Source organism: Monodelphis domestica, chromosome 2, assembly GCF_027887165.1.
Source record: "Monodelphis domestica isolate mMonDom1 chromosome 2, mMonDom1.pri, whole genome shotgun sequence".
Classification (NCBI taxonomy): domain Eukaryota; kingdom Metazoa; phylum Chordata; class Mammalia; order Didelphimorphia; family Didelphidae; genus Monodelphis; species Monodelphis domestica.
Window position 1 is genome coordinate 271,070,200 of NC_077228.1, and position 23,266 is coordinate 271,093,465.

Below are 23,266 nucleotides of genomic sequence, written 5' to 3' on the forward strand. Positions count from 1 at the left end.
TACAGGTTTGGTGCCAAAAGGCCTAGTTTGAATCCTCACCCCAAAAGGAAACAGAGACAAAGGCAGAGGTAGAGGCAGAAGCAGAGACAGAGACAGAGACAGAATCAGAGACAGAATCAAAGATAAAGATAAAGAGACAGAGTCAGAGTCAGAGATAAAGAGACAGAGTCAGAGATAGAGATAAAGTTCTGAACCTAAAATCAGGAAGACCTGAGTTCAAATCTGCTCTCAGATACATACTAGCTGTATGGTCCAGGGCAAATCATTTAAAAAAATCTATTTGCCTCAGTTTCCTCATCTCTAAAATGGGGGTGATACTAGCACTTACTCAATCCACTGAGCTACCCAGCTGCTCCTTCAGATTCCTCATCTTGAAAGAGGATAATCTCTGTTGGGAAAAGTCATTGGGAAGCTGAAAGCCACAGATAATGGGACCATGGTTTAGAGCAGGGGTCCCCAAACTACGGCCTGCGGGCCACATGTAGCCCCCTGAGGCCATGTATCTGGCCCCCATCACACTTCCGGAAGGGACATCTCTTTCACTGGTGGTCAGTGAGAGGAGCACTGTATGTGGCAGCACCACAAAGTGCAGCTTCACTCACATATAGTACTACTTCTGGTGACATAATCGTTTGTGTGGTGCCTTGTTCTGAGAGTAACTGAATGAGAACGAGGTGCCAAGCAAAGGATTATGGGGCTGCACAATGAAAGACGTCAGCATGGTGAGCAGTGATCTGGGGAAGGGAATTCTGCACTGTGTACTCTGCTGCCCAGTATGGTGGTGGCAGTGCTGGGCCTGTGCAAGGTGTGACATCACAGCCAGTGCTGCAGCTTCCGCTATCCCAGACAGCAGTATACAGATTTGTTCATAGTTTTTTTGTTATGGTCTGGCCCTCCAACAGTCTGAGGGACAGTGAACTGGCCCCCTGTGTAAAAAGTTTGGAGACTCCTGGTTTAGAAGTCAGTCCCAGCTTTAGCCTCTTTTCTCTTCTCCTGGATTCCCTGGACTACAGATTGAAAATGATACTGCAGGAGGCAGCTGAGAGCCAGGACTAGGGATGGGAGTTCCTGGGTACAAATCTGGCCTCAGACACTTCTTAGCTGTGTGACCCTGGGCAAGTCACTTAATCCCCATTGCCTAGCTAGTTCCATTCTTCTGCCTTGGAACTAATGCACAGTGTTGATTCTAAGAGAGAAGGGAATGCTGTTGTTGTTTTTTTTTTTTAAGAAAACAGAAAAGGATGCTTCAGGGATCAGGGCAAGGTGTAACTCAATGATAAAGGTGGAATCACCAACTTGCCACTGAGGTGAGCATGAATGAGCATGATCTAGCAGGAGGCCCAAGGAACACTGGACCTAGGATTTGCCCTCACGAAACAGAAAGAGATAACCTTCCCTCTCTTATAAGGCTCATTAACCAGAGATCGACAAGCCCATTGTTATAGAAACACGGGAAGTCAGCTAATTGCTCATAGTAGAAGCCAAGTTAAAGAACCTGGTTACTAATTACAACCCAGAAGCTGAAACACAAGTTGTCCATAGGAGGGAGAGAGGGGAGGGAGGGAGGGAGAGAGAGAGGGGGGGTAGGAGGGAGGGAGGGAGGGAGAGAGAGAGAGAGAGAGAGAGAGAGAGAGAGAGAGAGAGAGAGAGAGAGAGAGAAAGGGAGGGAGGGAGGGAGGATGGGAAGGAGGGAAAGGGAGAGGGAGAGGGAGAAGGAAAGGGAAAGGGAGGGAGAGAGAAAGAGAGAGATGGACAAAGAGAGAGAAGGGGAGAGAGAGAGATGGACAAAGAGAGATGGACAGAGAGAGAGAGGAGATAGGTAGGGAAGGAAGGAGGGAGGGAGAGAAGGAGGGAAGGAGGGAGAGGGAGAGGGAAAGAGAAAATGAGAGGGAGAAGGAAAATGAGGCAGGGCCTAGAGAAGCCAGGAAGATGTCAAGTTGGTTGTTTGGATAGATAAGCCTGTTGGCACAGAGAAAAGAGGACTTCACTCATAGTCCCAAGACTTGGAATTCAGTCCTGGCTCTGCCATCAACAAAGGACATGAAATGTAAGGTTTCTCAGAGAACCTCCTTTCTCTGGGCCATGTTGTTTTCATTTGTGAAAGAGTCTGTTGTAAGAAAAGTGCTTTCTAAATTGTAAAAGGTTCTATTCATATGTGTTTTATTATTATAAATAATAATTTATATTATTTACATAATATATTATGTACATATAACATTAAAATATATTTATATAATATATTCTATTTCTATTATATATTAGATTTCTATTCTATATTATATAATAGATTATATTTACATAATATAGGAAGACAAGAAGGATCATGGTAGCATAGATTTCAAGTTGGAAGGGATCGTAGAAGTATCTATTCTGTCCCTGTCACTTTACAATTAAAGTGAGGTCCAGAGAGTTGATTTGCCCAGGGTCACTTAGCAACCAAGTCGATTCAAACCCAAAGTTTTGTTTTGTTTTTTAACTTCAAGTCCAGTACTCTACCCATCACAAAGGCTAGGATCCTTCCCCTCGGCTTGCTGTAGCTCCCTTACCCCCTAGCTGATATTCTAGTGCCTGGTGGTTGGTGGAAGAAAGGTGCCCTTGCCTTGCCTCTTCCTTGGAGTGTCAAGTAAAGAAGGCATCATGTCTAGTGTGCTGGGTGGAAGGAGCTGTCCAAGGTTCTCAGCTATTCTGTCTAGCACTTGTTCTTGAAGATCTTCTGACCATCTCGACCCCATCTCCCTGCCAATCCCCACCCAACTCCTCTATTTCTCGATTTTTCCTCAAATGACTTTTCCCTTCATCTCTTTTCTCACCCCATCTTCACATCTTCCTGTCCTCTATTCCCAACTTCCCATAGCTGCACCTCCTCAATCATGTCATTCTCCAACACCCATCCATTTATCCCATCACCTCATCCTCCCTCATGGCCTTATTGCCCTCCCAACCTTTTCCATCCTCACTCTCATCCACCCAACTCTCCATCTCCCATTTACCCACCCAATCCCACTTCCCTGTGCCTAAATAATAGCTAAGAGAAAGGAGGGAGTTCATTCTAACCACCTCTCCTCTGCCCTGTAATGTAATTCCTTAGAAAATAACTTGGGAGGGCAGCTGGTTTGGCTCAGTGGATTGAGAGTCAGGCCTAGAGAAGGGAGGTCCTAGGTTCAAATCTGACCTCAGACACTTCCTAGCTGTGTGACCCTGGGCAAGTCACTTGACCCCCATTGCCTAGCCCTTACCATTCTTCTGCCTTGGAGCCAATACACAGTATTGACTCCAAGATGGAAGGTAAGGGTTTAAAAAAAATAACTCGGGTTTCAGATATTTCTAAATCTAATCAGATACCCTGCTAAGAACCAACCTAACCTAATCTCTCTGATCCTATCATCCTAACACTATGCCCACCACCTCCACATTCAACTTTTTCCCATTCTTGCATGTATGCATGCATGCATTCACTGGTTGGTTAGTACACCAATTATGTGTCAACTCCTATTCTAGTCCCTGAGAAAACAAGCACAAAAACAAAAATATACCGATTCTTAAGGGCTGATTTCTATTGTGGGTAAATAATGAGCTGAAATGAGTATAAGCAAAATAATCTGGGGAGGAAGGGCATATAGTGACTGGGGGGTTGAGAGTCAAAGTAGGAGAGGGTTAGGGTTAGTACAGGAAGGAAGTGGCACTTGAGGTGAGTCTTAAAGGAAGTGAGAAATTCTAAAAGGTAGAAGGGAGGAAGAGAGTGCAGCTCCCCCTCTCTCTATGAGGGAACAGTGTGTGAAAAATCATGAAGGTAGGAAATAGAGTATAAGGTACAGGGAATATCAAATAGGCTAATTTGACTGGAAAGTAAACTTCCTGAGTTTTCAGGATACAAACTGAGTTTTCAGTATCAGCTGCCAATAAAAGCAGGTTGGGGCCAGATTGCCATGGGCTTTAAATGCCAAAGAGAGGAGTGTGTATTTTATCTTAGGGGCAACTGGGAGTCACTGAATTCACTTGGGAAAAGGAGTAATAAGGTCAGACCTGTATTTTAGAAATATTGGTTTGGCATTTGTGTGGAGGATGGTCTGGAGAGGGAAGAAACTTGAGTTAGGGGAAATTATTGCCGATATCCAGGAGAAACATGATGAGGACCTAAACTAGAGTGGTGACTGGGTAAATGGAGAGAAAAAAAATATTAAGGATGTCAAGGAGATGACTAGATAAGATTTGACAAGAGGCCCCTTGACCACCAATTGAGGAGAACAGGGAGGTGAGGTTAGGTAGGTAAATGGTAGATGAATATTTGAATGGATGAGTTTGGATGTAAAAGATGGATGAGGTTTGAGAGGAGCCCTATTACCCTCCTCCCCTTAAAACACACACACACACACACACACACACACACACACTCCAACTGAAGCAAAGCTTGGCTCAAGAAAGAACTCACTTCATTTGCTTCAGTTTCAGGAAAATTTCATGACCACTAATCTCCAATAGCAGACAACCCCTATTCTATACATTCATACACATTCACACACATGTTCAAATGTGCATTCCTCCTGATACAGCTTGGGAAGGTCAGAAAAAATTCCCAGGCATATTGCCTTACAAAGGGACCCCTAGCTGAGATGATTACAGCATCATTTCCTCCTGCCAAGCTATTAGTGGCAATTAATCCAGCAGTCAGAGAAATGTTCTTTTAGAAAGCTTGTCAGGTGCCAGGAAAGACCACAGTGGGTCTGTGGGCAAGGGGGCAGGAGATGTGGAGGGGCCATGCTGTCAAAAGGCTTCATCAGACCTCCTAGGGGATTTTCAGGGTCCCTACCTAGTCTTGGGGACTATAGGGACATCAGAACCTGAACAATCCAAATTAGATGAGCAAGAAGTGGGAAAAGGCAGAACAGGGAAAAACAGGACTCAAAGCTCCCTGTTATCCAGTTTGCTTTTTTGTGTGTCTCCCCTATTCTAAATGGAGCTCAGATGGGATAAGGACTAGATCACCCCCATCAGTGAGAGCTATCTCCCCAATCAGGCTGGAAGCCAAGACTGAGTCTCCTCTGTCAGAGAGAGAGAGCTCCCTGAGAAGCAAGAATCATCTCCCTCCAGAGATTGGCTGTTCCATGTGGAAGTGGTCATCTCCCTGTCAGATGGGTAGCTCCTTAAGAGCAGTGATTCTGCCCCATTTAGGAAATTCTCAGTCTGATGGAGGAAACAATTGCTGGGCCAAAAACACTGACAAGGGCATACAAACAGTCTCTAAAGGCAGTCAGTAAGTAGCACAGTGGATAGAGCTCTGGGGCCTGGAGTAATGAGGACCTGAGTTCTAATCCAACCTCAGACATTTTCTACCTGTGTGATCTTAGGCAAGTGATTGTCTTTATTTGCCTTCCTTTCTTTAACTATAAAATAGAGATAATAATAGCACCAACCGTCCAGGGTTGCTGTGAGGATCAAATGAGATGATAATTATAAAGTGCTTAGCATAGTACTTAGTATGTAGTAGGTACTTAATAAATGTTTATTCCCTTCCTTTCTCCTTCTTTACATACATGAATGTAGTGCAGGCTGTGTATACCCCCAAGAGGCTCCATATTAAAAGAAGGATTCTAATTCTAGGGGGTAAGTTTCATGGAAAATCATGATCAGAAAAAGATAGGGTAGAATGGCAATCAGGAGAGGAGAGGACATCCCCAATGAAGAGCATGGATCCCAGAAAGCTGGCTGCCAGAGCTGGGAAAGAGCAAGCCTCAGGAAAGGGATGCTGATCAATGAGCTGGAGACAGGAGTCCCTGTTGGGAGGTAAGGAGAAATGAGGTTGGCAGGGCCGTCAGTTTAAATTCTCTTTGCCAAGGACTCCTGCCTCCAGCTCACTGATTCCAGAAACATCCCAACCATGCTCAGAGGTGAGGACCTCCTCCTTCTCTCTCTCTCTCTCTCTCTCTCTCTCCTCTCTCTCTCTCTCTCTCTCTCTCTCTCTCTCTCTCTCTCTCTCTCTCTCTCTCTCTCTCTCTCTCTCTCTCCAGGATCTGCTAGGGAAGTAACTATACTATTCTCATTCACTTGAATGAGATACAAGCTGGTAGAAAAGATCTAAATAACTGATTTGGAGATGGGGAAGACCTTAGAGGTCATGGAATCTTTCTTTTTACAGATAAGAAAACTGAAGCCCAGGCTACCAAAGCCTCAAAGGTAATAAGTGGCAAAGGTAGGATTCAGACTCAGATCCATGATTCCCAAATTCATAGCACTATAGATTTAGATATAGAAGAGAGTCTAGAGCAAAGATGTCAAACGCATGGCCCTCTGGCTGTATGTAGCCCCTAATGCTTCCAATTGTAGCCCAAATCAGGATGTGGTACTTATCCAAGGCAGGGAGGAGGAAGAAGGAGAGGGAGAGGGAGGGGGAGGGAAGGAAGGAAGGAAGGAAGGAAGGAAGGAAGGAAGGAAGGAAGGAAGGAAGGAGGGAAGGAAGGAAGGAAGGAAGGAAGGAAGGAAGGAAGGAAGGAAGGAAGGAAGGAAGGAAGGAAGGAAGGAAGGAAGGAAGGAAGGAAGGAAGGAAGGAAGGAGGGAAGGAAGGAGGGAAGGAAGGAGGGAAGGAAGGAGGGAAGGAAGGAAGGAAGGAAGGAAGGAAGGAAGGAAGGAAGGAAGGAAGGAAGGAAGGAAGGAAGGAAGGAAGGAAGGAAGGAAGGAAGGAAGGAAGGAAGGAAGGAAGGAAGGAAGGAAGGAAGGAAGGAAGGAAGGAAGGAAGGAAGGAAGGAAGGAAGGAAGGAAGGAAGGAAGGAGTTAAGTATAGCAATGAGTACAGCATTGATTATGAAGTTAGGAAGACCTAAGTTCAAATCCAGTCTCAGACAGTAGCTGTGTGACCCTGGCAAGTCACTTAATGCTGTTTGCCTCAATTTCCTCATTTGTAAAATGAGCTAGAGAAGGAAATCCTTTTCTTTAGAGCATCCCATTTTTTTTATTATTACTAACTACTAAACATTATTGCAATTAAAAAAAAAGTTTTTTAAACCCTTACCTTCCGTCTTAGAATCAATACTGGGTATTGGTTCTAAGGCAGAAGAGTGATAAGAGCTAGGCAATGGGGGTTAAGTGACTTGCCCAGAGTCACACAGCTGGAGAGTATCTGAGGCAAGATTTGAACCCAGGACCTCCCATCTCTGGGCCTGGCTCTCAACCCACTGAGCCACTCAGCTGCCCCACGTCATTGCAATTTTTGACAGAAGCATAGATAGAAAACAGGAAAAATTTACTTCTCACCTTGATATAGTCACAAGATTCTGCCAAACTACACCAAGCCATCTCAAATGGTGAGTTGATGAGTACATTCCAAGGAAGCAAAACATATGCAAACAAGTTTCATGCTCAATGTAGTTCTGTTTCTTTTGGAGTACACCCTCTCCAGTATCTTTACCGAGAAAACTCCAAATGGGATCACAAAGAGTCAGACAAGACTAACTAATAGCAACAAATAAGGGGACTTGTCCCCTTAGCATCTTCTCATTCAGGTATAACACATTTAATATTGCCAGTCATTCCTTTATACCTAGATGAGTTTACCATATGATGCAGAAGAAAGAGCATTGGATTTGGAATCTGCTACCATGGGCAGTAGGCCATGTCATTTCCTCTCTTTTGGCCTCAGTTTTCTTCCTCTACAAAATAAAAAGGTCTCTTAAGTGAAGTCTTAAGAAAACTAGGTGGCACAATGAATAGCGTACATGGCCTGGAGTCAGGAAGATCCAAGTTCAAATCTAGATTCAGACAGTTACTAGCTCAGTGACCTTGGGCAAGTCACTTCACTCCATTTGCCTCAGTTTCCTCATCTGTAAAATGAACTACTGAAGGAAATGGCAAAACACTTCAGTATCATTGCCAAGAAAACCCCAAATGGGGTCCCAAAGAGTCAGACAGGACTGAATAAGCCATCTCTAGTGCATGTCAGCTGCCATATCTACTGAACTGAAATGGGACTGTTACTGAAAATAGATTTTCATAAGGAAGGAACACAAATTGGGGACATTAAGGAGAAGCAGAGCAGAGAGTAAGAGAAGGGAAACCATTCTGTGTAGTGGAAAGTCAGGGAATCTGAGTTTGAAGAGATAGGGAGAAGAGGAAGAAGGGAGAGACAGACAGAGTGGGGGGGGGGGGAAGAGGAGAAGAAAGGAAGTGAGGGAAGAGGGAAAGAGTGCTCTGGCAAACCCTCTCTCTCCAGCACCAGATGTATTATATCAAATACGTTTAATAGGAGGGAACACGAGGGCACTGAGGGGCTGGAGGGATAGTGGGATTCTGGAAGAGGAGTAGTCAAAAGAGACTCAAAGTCCCCTCTGCCCAAGGCTCACCAAAGGCTGGTTCGTGGAGTGGCCCTGGTGGTTTTGCAAAGTCTCAGAATCTGTAAATCCTGGAGAAAATAAACTCTGTTAACCCAATGGCTGAACCCTAACCTCACAAAGCTGAAGAATCCTTAGCTCAGTGTAATTCTAAAAGGTTGAGGTATTAAGCCCTGGAAATCCAAGCTAATACTGAGAAATCCATCCCACTCTTCCCTGGAGAAGCACTAGCAACTTAGTTTGATATAATACACCTACCTGGTACTGGAGTAAGAGGGCTTGCCAGGACACTCTCTCGCTCTTCCCTCGCCCCCTTTTCTTTTCCTCTCTCCCCCATCTCATCTGTCTGTCTCTCCCTTTCTCTCTCTTTCTCGGTTCCTCCCCATCTCCTTCATCTTCTCTCTCTGTCTCAGTCTTGCTACTATCAAAGGTGCACTTTGAAGAATGGCTCTCCTATTCCTACCAACTTCCATTCTAAACATGTACGGATCATCTCCTTTTTTGTGCTGGACAGAACCTCCACTGGAAGATTATGAGAAGAGGTGGACAAGGATGGGAGCTAAAGGTCTTAATTCTTGTTTTTTGTCTTTCTTTGTAACCCCTGCACATAGCATAGTTCATGGTACATAATAAATGTATATATAATAAATACTTGTTGCCTACATGACTGATTAGTCACTCATGTAGACCAAAGTCACTTTATTCTCCATCATATACCCTTTGTTCCATCCAACAGGGTCATTTGTTCCTAGTATATGTCCCCATTTCTCATCTATGTATCTTTGCTCAGGCTGTCCCCCCATGCTAGTAAAGCTCTCTCCCTTTATCTCTGCTTCATGAAATCCCTTGTTTTAGTTTTGTGGGAGGAGGGAGGTTTTACCCATGCCTTAACTCAAGGACCACCACCTTCATGTGGCCTTTTCTGAATCTCTTGGTTCTAAGATGACTCTCATCTCCCAAAAGGTGGCACAGTGAATAGAGGGATGGACCTGGGATCAGGAAGATCCAAGTTCAAATCCAGTGAGTAAGTCTCAGACATTTACTAGCTATTTGACCATAGGCAAATCACTTAAGTTCTGTTTGCCTTAGTTTCCTCATCTGTAAAATGAGGATAATAATAGCACCTGCCTCCCAGGATTATTGTGAGGAACAAATGAGATATTTGTGAAGCGCTTCACACAGTGCCTAGCACATAGCAGGCACTATATAAGTATTAACTATTATTATTATTATTATATGTTGCATTTACTTATTAATGTACACATTGTTTCCTCTCAGTAGGGCATCAGCTTCTTGAGAGCAAGACTCTCATTAAATCCTTGACCAGCAGCTCAGAACCTAGCACAGTACCTGGCACATAGTAGATGTTTCATGATAACAGCTAATAAAAAGTTTGCAAATTTCTACATATATATTCTCTTTTGATGCTCCTTGGCATGGTGGAAAGAACACTAGCTCTGGAGATAGAGGACTTGGGTTCAAATTTTGCCTCTGACACAACCTGTGTGACTTTGGGTAAGTGATTTCAAGTCTTTGTGCCTCAGTTTCCTTATCTGCAGAATAAGTAGGTTCAACTAGCTGACCTTGGAGGTTCCTTCCAGATCTCTGATCCTCTGACTCTGTGAATTACAAGGTCCTATGCCAGATGCTGAGGGGGAGAGAAAAAATTATGTTCTGGCAATGCTGTTTTATGATATAATCAGGCAATATGGAGTATCCATGCTGGAAGGAAACATAGGAGGCCTTCAAGTTAAATCTCCCTTACTTCTACCATGTTCTAGATCCTCCCCATCACACTCCATGCAAACTGAGCTTTGTTCTCTGTTCTAAATCTGCCTTACCCAAAGCTTTTGCCCTCAGATGCCAGGACAACAAGAATGATGTCTCTCTTCCCCATTTTTGCCTCCTCTACAAGGCCCAACTTAAGGGTCACCTCCTCTGTGATACCCTCCCTTGCCAAGGTGACCTCTGCCTCCTCCAATTTCCCTTCTTTGTACATTCTATCTTAGGGAGCAATTAAACTCTTTAGTAAACTCCCTGAGCACAGGGTCTGTGTTGGTTTCCATTCTTGTATTCTTGATGCCAACCACAGGTCCCCCTTGATATATGTTGGTTGAACTGAACTGAATTTTATTAAATTCATGAAGCAGAACTTGCTGGCTACCCTTACCCACAGGCCATGATAGTTGAGTTCCATTGGTACCACTACCTATGCAGTTCCTCCTCCTCCCTCTATTGCTGCCCATTCAGGTCTGGCAAGGTCAGAAATAATCACTATAGAAAGGAAGGAGATAGGATAGCCTTCATTTCACCAGGAAAGGGGAAGACGAGAAAGAGGAGGAGAGGGGAAAAAATGAAGAGAAAGAAAAGGAAGAGAAGGAGAAAAAGGAAGAGGGGAAGAAAGAAAAGGAAGAGGAAGAGGGGAGAGAGAGAAAGGAGAAGAAGGAGGGGGAGAGGGAGGAGAAAAAGGAAGAAGAGAAAGATGGGGAGGAGAAGAAAGAAGGAGAAAGAGAAAGAGGGCAGGAGGAGGAGGAGAAGGAAGAGAAGGAAGAGAAAGAGGAGAAGATAAAAAGGAGGAGGAAGAGAAAGAGGAGAAAAGAAGGAAGAAAAGAAAGAGAAGGAGCAGGAGAAAAGGGAGTAAAAAGAGGACAAAAAGGAAAAGGTTTAGAAGGAAAAGAAAGAGGAGAAAGAAAAGTAGAAAGAGGAAAGGGGGAAGGAGTAGGAGAAAAGGAAGAGGAAGAGAAAGAGGAAAAGATAATGAGGAAGAGTAGAGAAAAAAGAACTCATAGGTTGGGGTAGGGGAGCTTCATAGAGGAACAGGGGCTCAAAGGAGAAACCACAGGGCATTTAGAGGGGAGGACCAGAGAGGGGAGGTCAAAGCCTCTAGATAGGAGTGGCAAGCTTAAACCTCCTTAGTGACCACAGCCTATGGGATGAGAAAGATGGCTCTGAGAGTCAGAGATGGGGAGTTTTAGGGAGAAGAAAGTCTTCTGAGGAACTCTTAGGGAAAAAAAGTCCTAGCGTCTGAATTCTGACCTATTTGCACAATGACTCCATTGTATCCTTTGGTGAGAAAACCCACCTGGGGGGAGATAAGCTATCTAATATGGAACTTGGCAACCCTAAATCATCTCATGATGGCAAACTAAGGTAGTGAAAAATTTACTGTATAATATACCTCTGTCAGGGTCCCACTCCATCTTTATTACCCTCAGCAGGCAGACAGGAAAGGAAGTCAAGGAAATAAAGTGAATCCTATCTGAGAATGGTCTCATTGCAGTCCCTTCTAGGAAATCCAATCTTTCCTCTCCTCACTCCTCAGCATTTCCAAACTAAAGAAAGAAAGTGGGGAGATGGGACAGGGCACATAGCTCTGCTCTGAAAAGTCCCTGATTAAGATGGAATGAAAAAAAAAATGCAAGGTCTCAAAGGAGGCTGTAGATGGGCAGGGAAGAAGGTTACAGAAGGAGGACTTCAAAAATCTGGGGAGAAATCTTGTTCTGTCACCTGCCATATATGCAAATCTTCTCTGTGCCTCAGTTTTCTCCTCTGTAAAATGGAAATTTTGTTCTAGATCTGATTCTCACAAACAAGGAGAAATTGGGATGGAAATGTCAGGGCTGGTAGAGAGAACTTTAGAGAAAGTGACTATACTGCCTCCTAAAGTTTGTGATAGAAGAAAGTAAATCTGAGTGTCACTGGAAATGACATGAAAGAAGTTGTACCATCTGCTTTGCTATTGCCCCCTCAGGATTATGGATCCCTTCCATCTGAAGTAGCCGGAACCTTCCATGAGTGAAAGTCTCCCCCATTAGCTTGTGAGCTCCTTGAGAGCCATCTTTTCTATTGGTATCCCCAGTGGTCAGTACAGTGCTTTGCATTTAATGAGTACTTAATAAGTACTTCATTCATTCATTCATTCATTCATTCACCCTAGATTTGGGGGAAAATTAATCGACATTTATTAAGTGCCTACTATGTGCCAGGCACTGTACTAAGCACTATGAATATAAAAAGAAGCATAAGACAATTTTTGCCCTCAAGGAGCTTACAGTCTAATGGAGGAAACAACATGATTCCTCTGATAATCCTCCAAGAAGCTACACACACACACACACACACACACACACACACACACACACACACACACACACACACACAGATGCGCCAGCACTTATATTTAAAGCAAGCTATATGCCAGAAAATAGGAAAAAATTAATAGAGAGAAAGCTTTGGAATGAAAAAGAGTTGAGTTGAGAAAGGGATTTTAGTTGGGACTTAAAGGATGTCAGGATGGTCAGTAGGTAGACTGGAGGAGAAAGAGTATTCCAAGCAAGTGAAGTAGTCAGTGAATTTTCCAGAAGTCAGAATATTTCAAAGGATTCAGAGAGAAGACAGGCAGGAGTCCATAGACATGAAGAGAATAATAAGAATATCAAGAAATAATCTTGATAAAGAAGAGAAGGAATTCTCTAAAGAGAATAAGGTAGATGCTCAGGGGACTTGCCCATCTGAAGTTTTAGATAAAAGAACTGTACAAAAAAATATTGGATGGACAGCTAGCTGGTTCAGTGGATTGAGAGCCAGGTCTAGAAATGAGAGATCCTGGGTTCAAATTTGACCTCAGATATTTCCTAGCTGTGTGATCCTGGGCAAATCACTTAATCCCCATTGCCTAGCCCTTATAGTGCTTCAGTCTTAAAGCCAATACACAGTTGTTGGTTCTAAGATGGAAAATAAGAGTTTAAAAAAAGACAAGATATTGGATATAAGGGAAATGTTTATAAAAGTAAACAGACCTGTAAGAATAGCATCTGTAGTGCTAGTACACTTAATGAGTTGAGGAGAGGGGACAGGGAAAGTGAAGGGCAACAATAGATACAAAAATTTGGTTGTCTTTTGTTTTGTTTTTATTCCACTGGGGAAAAGAGAAGGACCAAAGAAAGTGTTGGGCCACTGCTCCTTGTGGAGGAGGTAAAAATGACTGCCAACAAAATTAGGGAAGAGATGCTTAATTTTTTTTTTTTTTGCTGATATGATATTGGTCTTCTTGGAGGATTATCAGAGGAATCAGACTTATTCTGCTGATCCAATAAAATAATAATAATAGTGTTAATATTATATATCTCTATCATTTCTCTGCATTTCTATCCATTCTTCCATAAATGCATCTATCTCACTTTCTGACAATCAGCCTGTAATTCTCTTTATATATATATATATATATATATATATGTGTGTGTGTATATATATATGTATATGCATAAAATTATTAACAAGAATAGCTTGTATTTATTATAATAACTGGTTTTAATAATACAATAAGGGCAGTTAGGTGGATTGAGTAATGTACTTGGAGTCAGGAAGACTATTTCCTGAGTTCAAATCTGACCTCAGATACTTTCTAGCTGTATGACCCTGGGCAAGTTACTTAAACTTATTTGCCTCAGTTTCCTTATCTGTAAAATGAGATAGAGATGGAAATGGCAAACCATTCCAGCATCTGCCAAGAAAAGCCCCCACAAGGGGTCACAAAGAGACAGACACAACTGAAAAATGACTAAACAACAAAATAATCATAATACCCAACATTCCAAGCCTTGAATCAGAAAGACTCAAGTTCGAATCCATTCTCAGACACTTACTAGCTCTATGACCCTGGGAAAGTCACTTAAGCCTGTGGGCCTCAGTTTCCTCATTTGTAAAAATGTGCTGGAGAAGGAAATTTCAAACTACTCCAGTATTTTTATCAAGAAAACCCCAAATTGGGTCATGAAGAGTCAGACACAATTGAAATGAGTGAACAACAACTAAAAGAACACAGTAGTGACTTAAAATATACTCAGTTTCTTCCTTGACACTCAGTAGAGATAAGAAGAATGGAAGGGATTATTTGGGGGAGGTCAGGGAATGAGTCTACCTTGGGTAATAAAACAGAAAGAATAAAAGCAAAATCTTGGGAGTATTCATTCAAAGGAATTAGACCTTGAGAGATCAAGCTAATCCAATCCCCTTCATTTTAGAATGAAACAACCTGAACCCAAGTGACTTGTCCAAAGTCTAAGGTAAATAGCAGAGTCTAGATTCAAACCAAGATCCTTTGAACACAGACTTCTCTCCTCTATATTGATGGTGAGAGGACCCAGACAGATAATTAAAAATAAGGGCCAATTTATAGCAGATTGATTGCTGTTTCAGGAAGGAAAAAAGGAAAGGAGGGAGAGAATGTGGCTCAAATTTTTTTAAAGATTAAAAACTTTTTACATGTAATTAAAGGAAAAATAAAATATCTAAAAAGAATAATAATAAGGTCTAGGGGATAGGGTAAATCAGTGAGGCTTCAGACATCTTCCCTGGGCTACTTCCTTACATAGATAGCATTCCATCCACCCTTTCTATCTCACTGCATTTGACAAAATAAATTCTGCAGAAACACCTATAGTCCCCTGCATTTCTCTTCACTCATTCCAGCTCCCAGAGCCACTCTCATGAGGTGGTGATAGCCTTGGAGTAAAGGGGGTACTCAATGCCTACCTGCAGGCAGCTGGTAAGTAGGCTCTGGGTAGCTTACAGAGTTGTCAAGACCCACAAAAGTCTCTGGCACTTGCAATTGGCATAAGGAAGGGGAAAGAGGAGACTATAGGGAAGATAAACCAGGAGTTATCTCTGACTTCTGTTCTATGAGTTCCTCTAGGAAACACACAGAGGAGAAAGCTATTTCCAACAGGAATGTTATTGAAAATTAATTCTGGTTCTCTTTTCTGTTAAGGAAAGAAAGACAAGAAAAGAAAGAGGGGCTGAGAAGAAGAAACAGAGGGGAAGGAAGGAAGGAAGGAAGGAAGGAAGGAAGGAAGGAAGGAAGGAAGGAAGGAAGGAAGGAAGGAAGGAAGGAAGGAAGGAAGGAAGGAAGGAAGGAAGGAAGGAAGGAAGGAAGGAAGGAAGGAAGGAAGGAAGGAAGGAAAAACTTGGAGTGGATAGAAAAGTTAGTAGAAAAGCAGTATGGAGAAAGCCAAGAGATGGTCCCTTGAAACAAAGTTAGGAGATCCATTCTCTTCTCTTTAGGCCCCTCAGCCCCCATACCCACCATATGCTAGGTGTCCCCCAGATCGTCCCTGAGGCTCACCTTATCAGCTGACTGCGAGGTCCCAAAGAAGATGGGGATGAAGGCAAGCCAGACGATGCAGGTGGTGTACATGGTGAAGCCAATGGGCTTGGCCTCATTGAAGGTTTCAGGCACACCACGGGTCTTGATGGCATAGACGGTACAGGTGACCATGAGCAGCATACTATAGCCCAGTAGGCAGATAAGCGACAGGTCTGAGATGTCACACTTGAGGACCCCCCGGGCGAATCGAGGGTCCAGCGTCCGCTGGTCCTGGAAGTCAACCACTGAATGGGAGGGGTCCACCACGAACCAGACACAGATACCCAGCAGCTGTAGAGAAATGAGGCTGAAGGTGATGGCCAGTTGAGAGGCAGGGCTGATGAATCGAGGGGCACTCACTGACCGCTTGCCCTGCTCAAAGATACGGTAGATGCGATTGGTCTTGGTGAGCAGCGCTGCGTAGCTGATGCTCATCCCCAGCCCCAAGAAGACCCTGCGCAATGAGCAGGTGCCCAGGTCTGGCTCAGCAATCATGAGGAAGGTAGTTGCATAGCAGAGAAAGATGCCAGCCAGCAACACATAGCTGAGCTCCCGGCCAGAGGCCTTGACGATCGGTGTGTCGTTGTAGCGCACAAAGGTCACCACCACGAAGAGAGTGGCCGCGATGCCCACCACAGCCAAGAAGAGAGGAAGTACAGCCCAGGGGGAGCCCCATTCCAGCTTGATGATGGGGATGGGCTGACAGCCTGTGCGGTTCTCTGTGGGACGCATGTCATAGGGGCAGGTCTTGCAGGTGTAGCGGTCTTGCTGAAACTGGTAGCCTGTACACGGCTCACAGTGCCAACAGCAGGGGATGCCCTTCACCGTCTTCTTCCGTTCCCCGGGCTGGCATGGTAGGCTGCAGATTGAGCTGGGGAGCTGCTGCCCCCCACCTGGCCAATGAATGCGCTCCATCTGACAACAACAGGGATCAGAGAACCACAGAATCTTAGAACACAGATCATTAGAACCAGAAGGAATCTGAGAGATCATCTACCCCAACTCCATCATTCTTACAGAGAGAAAAACTAAAGTCCAGTGGAGGGAAGGGATTTACCAAAGCTTGCAAAATGACTAAGTGGCAAAGCTAGAACTAGAACCCAGGTCTCCTAAGTCCTAAGTCAGCATTTTTTCTACTATATTATGCTGCCACTCCATGAAAGCAGAATAAGGAAAATCATAGAGTTATGTGAAACTGAAATAAGCAACAACTGGGGGACAGCAAGTGGCTCAGTAGATTAAGAACAAGGGCTACAGATGGGAGGTCCTGGGTTCAAATGTAGCCTCAGACACTTTCTAGCTGAGTGACCCTGAGCAAGTCACTTAACCTATATTGCCTAGCCCTTACCACTCTTCTGCCTTGGAACCAATACACAGTACTGATTCTAAGATGGAAGGAAGGAAGGAAGGAAGGAAGGAAGGAAGGAAGGAAGGAAGGAAGGAAGGAAGGAAGGAAGGAAGGAAGGAAGGAAGGAAGGAAGGAAGGAAGGAAGGGAGGAAGGGAGGAAGGGAGGAAGGGAGAGATAGAGGGAGGGAGGGAGGGAGGGAGGGAGGGAGGGAGGGAGGGAGGGAGGGAGGGAGGGAGGAAGGGAGGGAGGGAGGAAGGGAGGAAGGGAGGAAGGAAGGAAGGAAGGAAGGAAGGAAGGAAGGAAGGAAGGAAGGAAGGAAGGAAGGAAGGAAGGAAGGAAGGAAGGAAGGAAGGAAGGAAGGGAGAGAGGGAGAGAGAGAGAGAGAGAGAGAGAGAGAGAGAGAGAGAGAGAGAGAGAGAGAGAGAGAGAGAGAGAGAGAGAGAGAGAGAGAGAGAGAAAGCATTTCTTTAAACCTTGCTCTAAACAATAGCAGCCTGGAACAGTGACTAGAGAACCAGCCAGAAAAACCTTTATACAATTCCTGTCTCTAATCTATAATAACTGTGATGACAGAAAAGTCACTTAACTTCTCAGTGTCCCAGACTTTTCTGGAAGAATGTGAGTTGTAAAGCAGGTGCCAATCTGTACTGGTCAAGGACATTTCCTCATAGGGAGTTCTCAACATCATTGAAATCATAAGCATTAAAAGTTTTAAATAAACTTTGTTCTAAGTCAATGGAACTCACAATTTTGTGAATCTGAAGTTTTATTTGCCTCCATCTTTATCGATCTATATGACTCCTGTTATTTTTATAGAGTTAACACAGTAAATAAAGCACCCAGTCTGGAATTAGGAAGACCTGAGTTCAAATCAAACTTCAGATACTTACTAGCTATGTGGGTCTGGGCAAGTCATTTAACCTCTGTGTGCCTCAGTTTCCTCATCTGTAAAGTGAGGATAGTAATAGCACTTACCTCCCTTAGTTGTTGTAAGGATCAAATAAGAGTAACTATAAAGCTCTTAGCACAGTGTCTGGCACATAGCAAGCACTATATAAATAGTAGTTTGTAGGGTTTTCCAGGCTGGAAGTATTTTAATTGAATAAATGTCATGTATATCAATACCAGTTATTATTATTATTATCATCATTATAACAGAATATCCTGTTATATAATTTAGAGACCTTGAGCTCTAAAGAAGTGATGGCAAACCTTTTAGAGACTGAGGGCCCAAATTGCAACCCTCACAACACATGTGAGCTGCCCCTTACCCCAGAGAGGGGAGGGAGGAAGTGCTCCCATTGGACTGCTGGTCATAGGGATGAGTAATGGGAGAAATGTCCTCAGGGATGGTGGCGAGGGGGAGGAGAGTAGCCCCCTCAGGCACATGTGCCATAGTTCACCAACATGGCTCTAAAGTCAGAGTATTAGATCTCTAAGTCATGTATCTCCCTCACAAATAGTCATCAGAAATTGTTAGCTGTTCTTTGTTGGTATTTTCCATTTTTAAATCAATTTTAAGGGAGAAAGCATGATTAACTAGACACAATATCCTTGCTCTTTCTCAATTATCCACACCTGGACATGTCATAGACTTATACAAGATCCATGTGGCAGTAGCTAACTGAATTCCTGCCTAGGACATAGCTTCTTTGGCACTGACCTTGCAAATCTATATCTTGAAAGGGCAAGAGAACATAACATTAACCACTGCAGTGGTAATGGCCCTGAAATCAAGGATGTTCAAAAGGGCATCTTAGTCAACATCACTTCCAACCTTCAGGCAAGGCAATCATAACCCTATTTTCTATTATTATTCTCATCTATCAGGTGAAGCAACTAAAGCCCAGAGATATGAAATGACTGGCCCAAGGTCCTGCAAGTCAATGAAAAAGTTGGAACGAGAACCCAGATGTTCTGGCTTCTAGTTGAGTATTGAACTATTTTGCCTCCTCCTGGAAAAGAAAATACGGGAGAGGGAAGGCAGGGAGAGCTGTAAAGAAGCTAAGGACATAGCCTTAGTTAGGAAAGGAGGAAGAGGACAGTCAATGATGGTGGCAAAGTGTGGGGAGGAAAGTGCAGAGCCAAGATGGCCATTTAGTAGCAGCAAAAGCTGAAATTGCTCTGACAATCCTTCCAAATCAGTCTTTAAAAAGAGCCTCAAAAAGAGAAGAGTCAAAGTGTGAGGAGGGATTTTCCCATGGCACTGGTGATACCATAGTCTGACCAACTTCCTATCTTACCAATCTAGTGCCCTCTCCTAGTTCCAGTGATACATACCCACTCCCTCCAGTCCCAGCCAAACTTCCTTTCCTTTGAGAATGGCTCATCTTGAGAAGAAAACCAGATCCACAAAGACTTGAGGAGAGGAAGGATTTTCTTTCCCAAAGAATTCAAAACACCTGGCAGATTCATTTTTAATTTTGCTTCCTCGTCCCCATTTCTCAGAGAAAATAAAACCCAGTGAATTGAAATCTTCCTAGAATGGGAGAGGTCACACACTAAGCAGATTTTGGTCACTTCAACCTTGGGATGAATGAGTGTATCAGAATCCTTCCTGAGAAAAGATAACTTTATTAGAGAGTGAAGAGATCACAGAATCACAAATTTAGAAGGAGACTTGCCCAAGGTCACACAGTAAGTGACAAAGGCAGGATTTGAATTAAGGTACCAATCCTAAAGCTAGTCTGTTTCCACTGTACATTACACCTCCGCCTGGATAACAAAAATGATAAATAGATAAATAACATTTATATAGTGCTATAAGATTTACAAAGCACTCTATAAATATTATTTTATCTTAGCCTCCCAAAGACCTTGGGATATAGGTATTATTATTATTATAAGAGGTACCTATCATCATAATAGGTACTGTTGTTGTATTTTGTAATTAAGGAAACTGAGGCAAACATACATTAAATGGCTTGCTCATAGTCACCCAACCAGTTTCTGATTTAAATTTAGTCTTTCTGACTCTCAGTCCAGTTCTAGCTGAATGTCCCATAGTCACATCAGATGTGACACGTTCAAACAGAACTCATTATCTTTCCTCCAAAATCTATCTTTCTTCTTAATTTCTGTCAAGGGCACCATCATCCTTCCAGTTACACAGATTCAGGGCCCATCCTCACCTCTTCATTATATCACTCCCTTCTCTATCCAACCAACTGACAAGCCCTGTTGATTCCACCTCGGTGCCTCTCCCAACCAACTCCTTCTCTCCCAACTCTTTCTCATCTCCACTAACCTATTGCAAGTTATCATCTCTTATGATTTTATTATCTTATCATCTCTTGTCTGAACTCCTGCAATACTCTCCTAATGGGTCTCCCTTCACCCAGCCTCTCCTCTCTCCAATCCATTCTCTACACAGCAACCAAAATTTATATTCCTATAGCACAGGTCTGACAGTGTCATTCCCCAGCTCAAGAAACGTCAGTGGCTCCCTGTTGGTAACGGGATAAAATACAAGTCCCCTATTTGGTACTTAAAACTCTTCACAATCTGACTCTAGCCTATCTTTCTAGGTTCATTACACATTACTCGCCTCCCAAGCCTATCTAAATTAGCCTGTTTGTTTTTTCCCATATGGAGAATAAGGCTGATAGGATGGAGAAGCGGGGAAGATTTGGCAGAATTATGAAGTGGGATTCTTAAGAAAAAAAATGTTTGCTATCTTCAGAGTTTTGCCAAGAGCTGGCCCTGTGAGTAAGACAAAGCAAAGCAGACCCTTGCCGCTCTTCGTGCCTTGGAACCCATACTTCATATTGATTCTAAGACAGAAGGGAAGAGTTTAAAAATAAAAAATGACATACATAAATAAGTGGCTCATGAAAAAGGTCTGAGATTCAGCTACGTGTGTCTTCACTTTTCTCCTGGGGCAATCCTTTGTAAAAATGAAACAGAGGCTCGCGCCCAACCAAGCCCAGGAGCCAGGACCCCCCCCCCCCCCGGATGCTCCTCTGGGCCATCGAGTCCCTCCTTGCCACTCCCCAGGGCCAGCTCACATCTCTTACTTTGAGGTGCAGGTGATCCGTCCAGGAGCCGATGACTCTGTATTCGGGGGTTGCATTCCGAATCTGATACTGGTAGATGTCATAGCGACCGGGGGCATCTCCGTTCTCATTGAAAGTGACGGGCGTCCCAGCAATACCTGCGGAGGTGGGAAAGGAAAGGTTGGCATCTGGACCAGTAGGGGACAAGCTGAGAAGGGTGGGTGCATCCTTCGATTCTGAGCTGGGGTGGAAAGTCCTCACTCACAAATTCCTTGGACCTTGGAGTCACACACTAAAAGGAACCTCAGAGGCCATCTAGTCCAACCCTCATTTTACAGATGAGGAACCTGAGGCTGGGAGAAGGGATTGGCTCAAGGGCAAAGATGGGATTTGAACCCAGATCTTTAGACTCCAGATCTGTTGTGTTTTGTTTTGTTTTGTTTTTTTAATTTTATTTAATTAGTTAATTTAGAATATTTTTCCATGGTTACAAGAATCCTGTTCTTTCCCTCTCCTCCCTCTGTATCTATTGTTGAAGCACTGTACTTCTCCAAGAAAAGACCATAAAGAACCCTTTCACCCCTGCTCACTGGCAGGGTCCAATCCGGAAGCCTCTCTAAACTCCAAGGGGCGACCCAGAATTGGGAACCTCCTCACTAGCCCAGGAAACAAGGGAACGTTTGGAAAGAGCTCTTCATTAGGATTTGATGGCATCCTCTTCCCGTACCCCCTCCCCACTAGCCTAGTTGAACCCAGCATGCACCTGGTCTAGAAGGAAGAGTTGAATGGCTGTCTCCAGGCTGCTCCAATCTTGTCTCACAGTTTATTGCATTTGATGGGCACCTGGAGTGATTGGCTTTGACACCTCCTGACATTCAATTGTGTGTGAGGGAGAGGGAGGGGAGGGGCAGGGGAGCTCCAGGAAGCAGGGAGGGAAGCTAGAGAGAGATGGGAGTCCAGAGCTCCCACGCTCAGCCTCATTCCGTGCTGAGGTTCCAGGGGTCCCCTGAGATCCCTTCGGCTGGCTCCTTAGGGTGGGGAAGAGCGTCCGCCCCCCACCTGAGGGTCCCGTTTCCCCATTCTCTCGAGCCCCAATCTCAGCCCCACCTGAAAAATTGACGTTGCGAATGTACTTGAGCAGCTCCACACCATCCACGGGGTCCATGCGGGGGCAGAGGCCCACCCTGCCAGGGCACAGGTCCCGGTGCATGGCGTGCAGGGCATGGCCCATGGCATAGACGGCATCAATCACAAACTGCACCTTCCCCTCCTGCTCATAGGATGAATCCTGCCCAATGCGCTCTCGATCTGGAACACAAAATTACCCAGGGGAGCCCAGCTGAGACCCCCGAGAGTAGGCAGACCCCACTTCCCTCCCCTGTGCCCGTCCCCATCCCCACTATGCCTGTGAGTGACCAGGCAGACTTCTGCTCGGACTTCTACACTCCTTGGGGGAAAGAGACTGAGCCATTTTTGTCTCTGCATCCTCAGTGCCTTGACTATAGTAAAACCTTCCTACACACTTGGTGGTGGTTTCCATAGTCTGAGACAGCAAATAATGGTGCCTCAGAAAGAGCCTCGGTCTGGGAGTCGAGAAACCTGGCGTCCAAGTCCCAGGTCAGTCGCTAACTCTGGGAGAGACCTTGGGCCAATTGTTTTATCTCTGGGGCTGCTTTCTCATCTCCCGTGAGAAAGGATTGAGGCAGATGCTAGTCCAATCCCTTTTTTAAAAGAGGAGGAAACTGGGGTCCAGAGAGGCAGAAATGGCTTGCTCAAATTGCCTCCTCTCTGGAAGTTAGCAACAGTCAAGATTAGAATCTCAGACCCTCAGAGACCTCCTCCACCTCCCACTGGAGCTACCTAGAGGAACAAGGAACAGAGCTGGTCCTCCCAACGCTGGCTTCCAACCTTCTAGCTCTTTTAATTGTGGGGAAACTGAAGTGAATTGCCCAGGATCATACAATGAACATCTGGCATAGCCCAGAGTACTGACTCTTACTTTGTTCCTGAAGAAGGATCTGAAGGGGAAAGCTCTGGACTCTTCCAGCTCCCATTCAGGAAAGATTCTTCTCAATTCAAACTCATCCTTAGACATCTCAAGACCTTTGCAGACTGGCTCCAACCTACTCTTCCAGGCTTTTATATCCCGCTCCATGCACATTGGACCATCCAGCCAACACAACCTTTTTTTATACATCACCCACAATATGACACTTCCTTTCCCCATACCTGGATCTCACTCTCTCCTAACCTCTACTTCAGCCAGCCTCTCATTTCTTTCAATGCTCAGCTCACACACCATCTCCAAATAGGATGTCTTCCCTAATTTCCTAATATTCATTTTAATTGAATTCATTTTTAAACTGAACAGCTAGGGATGTTACTTTATATTTACTTAGAGGAAGCAGGATAGTATAGTGGTTAGTAAGGTTCTTGGAATCAAGAAGATCTGAGTTCTAA

The 23,266-nt window shown here is 44.2% G+C and overlaps 1 protein-coding gene across 2 annotated transcripts in view; it reads right to left on the reverse strand.

Annotated features, from left to right (window-relative positions):
* Positions 1 to 23,266, reverse strand: part of GRM4 (glutamate metabotropic receptor 4) — a 305,645-nt gene that overhangs the window by 23,421 nt on the left and 258,958 nt on the right. For both annotated transcript variants that reach the window (XM_056818053.1, XM_056818052.1), the window contains 3 exons: positions 21,914 to 22,114; positions 20,828 to 20,964; positions 15,442 to 16,377 (listed from right to left, as the gene is read on the reverse strand). In XM_056818053.1, coding sequence (XP_056674031.1) covers positions 15,442 to 16,377; positions 20,828 to 20,964; positions 21,914 to 22,114 — 1,274 coding nt within the window. The remainder of the gene's footprint in view (positions 1 to 15,441; positions 16,378 to 20,827; positions 20,965 to 21,913; positions 22,115 to 23,266) is intronic.